This window comes from Dryas octopetala, chromosome 3, assembly GCF_963921425.1.
Source record: "Dryas octopetala chromosome 3, drDryOcto1.1, whole genome shotgun sequence".
NCBI lineage: Eukaryota > Viridiplantae > Streptophyta > Magnoliopsida > Rosales > Rosaceae > Dryas > Dryas octopetala.
The window spans coordinates 16,465,764-16,473,411 of NC_141368.1; the positions used below are offsets into that span (position 1 = coordinate 16,465,764).

General features: G+C 44.2%; 1 protein-coding gene across 1 annotated transcript; it reads left to right on the top strand.

Moving 5' to 3' along the window:
- Positions 1-618: 618 nt before the first annotated feature.
- On the top strand, positions 619-3,114 carry LOC147291385 (uncharacterized). The gene is made up of 2 exons (XM_086238348.1): positions 619-784; positions 2,039-3,114. Exon 2 carries the CDS (start codon positions 2,040-2,042, stop codon positions 3,111-3,113), a length of 1,074 nt encoding a protein of 357 aa, XP_086094474.1. The 5' UTR covers positions 619-784; position 2,039; the 3' UTR covers position 3,114.
- The last annotated feature ends 4,534 nt before the right edge of the window (positions 3,115-7,648 follow it).

Consider the following 7,648-nt stretch of genomic DNA (forward strand, 5'->3'; position numbering starts at 1 on the left):
ACACTTCTTTCTATTTATATTTATAAGTTTTGGATTTTGCATGAAAGAATGAGAATTCTCGGATCTCAAACTTCCAATAATCAGTATATAATTGAACCATCTCTCTCTCTCTCTCTCTCTCTCTCTCTCTCTCTCTCTAATTCATAATTTTGTACGAAAGGTATGATTCCTTCTCAAACTATGAGCTGCTGAGTTCACAAAATTATTGGAGAGATACATAGAAGATGGCTTTGGTGGGTTGTTTTTAAAAGAAAAGATGTAGAGTTGACCGGTCAAAAGTGGCATGGGGTGGCATGAAAGTATATATAGGAGAATGTATGAAAGAGATTTTTAATTAATTTACAAAATAAATGATATAATGTTAATTGCTTCCAATGATTGACTAGTCGTTATCTTCTAAAGAATGTTGAGCATTTTGTTGTTACTTTTTCTCTTCTGTTGTAAATATATTGTTATATGTGGCTATCCCTGTAATTAGTTGTAGGGGCATACTAGTAAATATACAAAACCTAGTAAACCCTACTTCTATATAAGGATATTTATAACATGAATAAGAAAGACTGATCATATTCTCTCTGCCTCCTCTTTTCCACAAACCCTAATTTCCACATACTTTTACAACACGTTATCAGCACGAAAAGCTCTTTGGATTGTGGATCGCCAAACAAAAGAGGATCATCATTCAATCCGTTCTTCAATCAATCAAGCACGAGAAGCTCTTTGGATTGTGGATTGTGGATCGATAAACGAAAGAGGATCATCCTTCAATTTGTTCTTCAACCAAGTAGGTTTTATAAAATAATTTTATGTTCATGGTTATTTAACCTTGATTGATTGAAAAATCCCCATGAAGCATGAACCCTAAATCTATGTAATTGATTTATTTGGCATTACATATATTTTATACATGTATTTGGGTTGAATGATTAAATAATAAAAAGGAGGAAATTTATTGGGGTGATCGGAAACCACCTCGCGCGGCCAGCCCCCTCACCCACGCACGCTGCCAGCAGCAGCCTCTCTGCTGCCTCGCGCTTCGCTGCCAGCAGCAGCAGCCCTCGTGCACGCAGCAATGTTTCGCTGCCAGTAGCAGCGCCATCTCGCGCGCACAGCAGGCTTCGCTGCCACGCTGCCAGCCCTTCGCGCGCGCAGCCCAGCAAGCCTTGCTGCCAGTAGGCAGCCCTCGCGCGCAGCGCAGCGCCTTGTGCCTCGCTCACAGCCTCGCGCCTCGCAGCAGGCCTTGCTGCCAGCAGCAGCCCACCAGCCTTGCTGCTGCCTTGCAGCCCAGCAGGCCTTGTAGCCATGCAGCAGCCCAGCAGGCCTTGCTGCCTTGCAGAGGCGCAGCCCAGCAGTGCAGCGCGGCCCGTGCAGCCCAGGCCAGCAGCCCAGCAGCCTCGCAGGCCCAGCAGGCCTCCCACGCTGGCAGCCCAGTAAGCCCGCCACGCAGGTGCCACGTCACCGCCACGTGTCCGCCACGCAGGCAGCCAAGCCGCTGCCACATCAGCGCCATGCAGGCGCCACGTCGCTGCCACTCCCACGTTGACACATGGCGAGCCTCCTGAAACTTTGTAAAAAGGAGATGTTAATTCTTGTCATGCCTGGGGTTTGAACCCAGGACCTCTTGGGTACCAAGAGTGCACCTTAACCACTGTGCTGCTGATAGTTTATTGTTAGTATGCAAACCGTTTAATATATATATCCTAAATGCCAGAAACTTTTATTCAAATAATTTTGTGATATTTTTCTGTTCTACTTGGGTATATGAATATTTTACTTGTTTAAATTTTTGCACTAGAATATATGTGTAGAAATTGCAGGTAATTAATGAACCAGTAGTTCATACATAAATATTGAACTTGTAGTTTCAATAATGCCGTATAAGGAACCTGAAGTTTCCTTCATAAATTCACCATACATGATAAAACCAGTAGATTTTACATGTCTATACCATGTTATAGAACTTGAAGTTCTTATTTATTGTTTATGGATATTATTGCCCGAAGCACTAATTATGATTATTTGTTCCTTTCAACCAAAGAATGTCAAATCTCAACAAGCTTGATTTCGTCGCTTTGGAAGTTTCCGGAAGAAACTATCTAAAGTGGACTCAAGATGTTAAGCTTCATTTGACTGCCAAGAAGATGAGGTCGACAATCAATGCAGACAATGTTGTTGCAGAGTCCCTTAAGGCAAGTGCCATGATCTTCATTAGGAAGCATATGGAAGAAGCACTCCAAGTTGAGTACCTCGCTGAAGAGGATCCACGAGCTCTTTGGGTTGCTCTGGAAGAGCGGTTTAACCATCAGAAGACCATTTTCTTGCCTGAAGCAAGACATGACTGGCAGAACATCCGTTTCCAGGATTTCAAATCCGTGAATGAGTATAATTCGGAAATCTGCCGGATCAGGTCACTCCTCAAATTTTGTGGGGAGGAGCTCACCGAAGCTGACCTATTGGAGAAGACTTTCTCCACCTTCCCTGCCTCCTGTTTGGTCCTGCAGCAACAATACAGGGAGAGGAATTTTACCAAGTTCTCGGCATTGATCACTACTCTGTTGCTCGCTGAAAAGAACAACAACTTATTAATGAGAAATGATCAAGCCCGACCTGTCGGTACTAAAGCAGCACCATTGCCTGAAGCAAATGCTGTTGCTCATCGCAATTCAAACCGCGAAAGAGGATACCGAGGTCATGGAAAGGGCACGAAGTCCGACCGCCCGAGAAATGGAAGGAAAGGTTCTCAGAGGAATGGCCCGTATGATCGAGGCCAACGCGGCCAAGGCCCACGAAACCCGAATTCTAGTGGCCAAGGCCCATGTGGTAGGAACCGCGGTCCCTCGGCCCCAAGAACTCGAAATGAGAGGAACACTGGTCCGGCCCGTCGCCACCAGAATCAGAACCAAAATCAGAATCAGAATCAGAATAATCTATGTTACCGATGTGGAGGAACTGATCACTGGTCTCGCACCTGCCGTGCATCAGCGCAAGCTGTAAATGAGTATCACGCCAGTCGCGGAACTCGAGAGACCAATCTCGTTGAGGGATCATTTCCTATGGATACCACCTTAGAGGTCACTGATTTCCAGGCTGCTACTGGACACTTCGAGGATTAGAAACTCGATGACATGGATATGATCGGCGCTTGTGCCGTATTTATTTTCTGAATAATGTTTTTCTTATTTGGATTATTTTGGTGATTTATGACTTGGATTATTTGTTTTTGGAAATTTTGGTTATGCTCGAATATTATTTAATTCACTTAAGTTATTTTCATACATGTGATCCATTGAATTAAATTTATGAATAGGCATGTTTTGTGGGGAAGTTTGTTGTCTGGCTGACAGTGCTACTACGCACACCATACTCCAAGATCGGAAGTATTTTTCAAACTTATTGCCTACTCATACCTCTGTGACAACCATATCAGGCCAATCCAACCTGATAGAGGGTCATGGCAAAGCCCATTTTATGTTGTCCAATGGTACCGAATTTACCATTAATGAGGCCTTATATTCTCCATGTTCCAGAAGAACGTTGTTGAGTTTTAAGGATATTCGAGCCAACGGTTATCACGTTGAAACCACTGAGGAAAATGGAGTGGAATATATTTGCATAACCTCCAATTTGTATGGCCAGAAGCGTACATTGGAGAAATTGAAATGCCTATCGAGCGGTCTCTATATGACCACCATTAGATCGATTGAGGCAAATCACATAGTTAACCAGAAGTTAACCAATTTGAGCAGTTTCTTGCTATGGCATGACCGGTTGGGACACCCAGGTCAAAGTATGATGCGCCGTATCCTCAATTCATCACACGGGCATCCCCTTACTAATAAGGATCTTGTGTTTAGTGACACACTATGCCAAGCCTGCTCGCTCGGAAAGTTGAATACTAGACCATCATATGCAAAGACTAGTAAAGACTCCGCCCTTTTCCTGCAAAGGATACAAGGGGATATTTGTGGACCTATCCAACCACCATGCGGACCATTTAAATATTTCATGGTTTTGGTTGATGCATCGACAAGGTGGTCACATGTTACACTATTGTCCACAAGAAATGCTGCCTTTGCTAAACTCCTCGCCCAGATCATTAAATTGAGGGCTCACCACCCGGATTATTCCATAAAGTCCATAAGACTTGATAATGCCGGAGAGTTTACATCGAAAACTTTCGATGATTATTGCATGTCCCTTGGGATTGATGTTGAACATCCAGTTCCCCATGTTCACACCCAGAATGGTCTCGCAGAAGCGTTCATTAAAAGATTACAAATGATCGCACGAACCTTGGTTATGCGCACCAAGCTTCCAATTTCTGCGTGGGGCTATGCAATCTTGCATGCAGCCATGTTGGTCCGGTTGAGGCCCACTGCTACCCAACCTTACTCTGCGTTACAGCTGGTGACTGGGTACGAACCTGACGTTTCGTACTTACGCATATTTGGGTGTGCAGTTTATGTGCCAGTTGCGCCGCCACAACGTACCAAAATGGGTCCTCAACGAAGGATGGGCATATATGTCGGTTATGAATCCCCATCTATTATACGCTTTTTAGAGCCCTTGACAGGCGATCTCTTTACCGCCAGATTTGCGGATTGTCACTTTGATGAGACAGTCTTCCCGCCGTTAGGGGGAGATAAGAACATCACCGTTCCTGAAGAACGACGTGAATTGACGTGGAATGTCCCCACTATGTCTCATCTCGATCCCCGAACCGCACAATGTGATAGTGAAGTGCGGAGAATTCTAGATCTACAGAGTGTAGCTCATAATATGTCAGACGCTTTCTCTGATCTAGCTAAAGTGACGAGATCACATATACCTGCTGCAAACGTGCCTGCAAGGATATCTGTCCCCGAAGGACGTGTCGTCCCAGATGGACGAGGTACGGCCATAGCGGCTAACCAGTCTTATGTCCCTGCCCAGAAGCGAGGTAGACCACTAGGTTCGAAGGACTCTTATCCCCGGAAGAGGATAAATTTGGCACAAACGAGTCCTCTTGACATCGCAATCTCAACCGATCCATCTCACGAAATAGTTCCGGATTATGGGTCCGTCCTGGAAGAGACGGTGTTGGGGGACGCTCCAACATCTGAACCCACTCCCGAGAACAGAGAGATCTCTATAAATTATGCATGCTTAAGTGAGCTCTGGAATCGAAACGAGATTATCATCGATGATATATTTGTATTCGCGGTAGCTACCGAAATCATAACTAGCGATGACATCGAACCTCGCTCCGTTGATGAATGTCAACGTCGAGACGACTGGCCAAAATGGAAAGAAGCAATCCAGGTCGAATTAGATTTCTTGACAAAGATAAAGGTGTTTGGGCCTGTCGTTCCTACACCTTCCCATGTTAAACCTGTAGGATTTAAATGGGTATTTGTAAGGAAGCGTAATGAGAAAAACGAGATTGTAAGATACAAGGCTCGTCTAGTGGCGCAAGGATTTTCTCAACGCCCTGGGATTGATTATGAGGAAACGTATTCCCCCGTAATGGACGTGATAACGTTCCGCTACCTTATCAGTTTGGTAGTTTCCGAAAAACTGAGTATGCAGCTTATGGATGTGGTCACTGCTTATCTCTATGGGGATCTTGATACAGAGATATATATGAAAGTTCCCGAAGGACTTAAGATACCCGATGCAAATAGTTCCAGACCACGGAACACGCTCTCCATTCGTTTGAGGCGTTCACTATATGGATTGAAACAATCCGGACGGATGTGGTATAACCGTCTAAGTGAGTTTGATCGGGATGGGATATGTGAATAATGATCTATGCCCTTGCGTGTTTATTAAGAAAACAAGTTCTGGTTTTGCTATTGTAGCTGTTTATGTCGATGACATGAATCTAATTGGTACTCCTGAAGAGATCAAGGAAACCGCTAAACACCTGAAGTTGGAATTCGAGATGAAAGATCTTGGGAGAACGAATTTCTGTCTCGGCCTGGAGCTCGAGCACCGTGCAGATGGAATTCTAGTCCATCAATCGAATTACATCCAGAAGATGTTAAAGCGCTTTAATGAGGATAAAGCGAAGCCTTCTAGCACACCCATGATCGTCCGTAGTCTAGATCCTAAGAAGGATCCGTTTCGTCCCGCAGATGATAACGAAGAGATATTGGCACCAGAAGTCCCATATCTAAGTGCAATAGGCGCATTATTGTACTTGGCTCAATGTACTAGACCGGACATCTCATTCGCTGTGAACTTGTTAGCTAGATATAGCTCTGCGCCAACACGCCGCCACTGGAATGGCATAAAAGACATTTTCCGCTACCTTAGAGGTACGACGGATATGGGCTTATTCTATCCCTATGCATCAAGGAATGGATCGAACCCCCTCGATCCTCGGAACGATGCCCGCCTTGTTGGATATGCTGACGCAGGGTATCTATCAGACCCGCACAAGGCGCGTTCTCAAACTGGTTACGTCTTTACCATTGGGAATACAGCAATATCTTGGAGGTCAACGAAACAGACCCTTGTTGCTACCTCTTCGAATCATGCTGAGATTATAGCCCTTCACGAAGCAGTTCGTGAATGTATATGGCTGAGAGCAGTTTCCAAACATATTCGAAGTACGTGTGGGCTGAATTCCACCACTGATGAACCAACGATTATCTATGAGGATAATGCCGCTTGCATCGAGCAGATGAAGACGGGTTTCATCAAAGGAGACAACACCAAGCATATTGCACCGAAGTTCTTCTTCAATCAACAGCAACAAGAGCATCAGATGATTGAAGTCAAGCAGATCCGATCTCAAGACAACCATGCAGACCTCTTTACCAAGTCACTACCAAAGTCCACGTTCTTGATGCATGTTCGAGGTATTGGTTTGCGTAGATTGGCTGATTTACCTAGTATGTAATCTTCAGGGGGAGTCGACATCAGGGGGAGTATCCCGAAGCATACTCACTTGACCATCGTGTACTCTTTTGTCCTTCGTCCAGGGTTATTTTGTCCCACTGGGTTTTGTTACCTGGCAAGGTTTTAATGAGGCACATCTTGGCATGGTCACCCTACTCATACTACATCCTGAAGATGTATTGATCTGATATATATGCATTTGCTCATCTTTTCCCTTCGACCACGGGTTTCTCCCATTGGGTTTACCGGGCAAGGTTTTGGTGTAGCAACTCTAATGCACCCCGCTCCCATAGACATACTATTTGCCTATGATCCAGAAGATATGACTTCACCTACTTTCGAGGTTCTGATGCGACTACTCCACACTCACACGCGTTGCACTCTTTTTCCTTCGACCAAGGTTGTTTTTGTTCCCACAGGGTTTTTATTACTTGGCAAGGTTTTAACGAGGCAACTTAGAAGCGCCTAGCAGAGACAACACTAATAACATGGAATATCCAAGGGGGAGTGTTGTAAATATATTGTTATATGTGGCTATCCCTGTAATTAGTTGTAGGGGCATACTAGTAAATATACAAAACCTAGTAAACCCTACTTCTATATAAGGATATTTATAACATGAATAAGAAAGACTGATCATATTCTCTCTGCCTCCTCTTTTTCACAAACCCTAATTTCCACATACTTTTACAACATCTTCTTCTTTTTTACTTTTTGGATAATTTGGTATAGTTATTTATTTATTTTTTAAATGAAGATAATT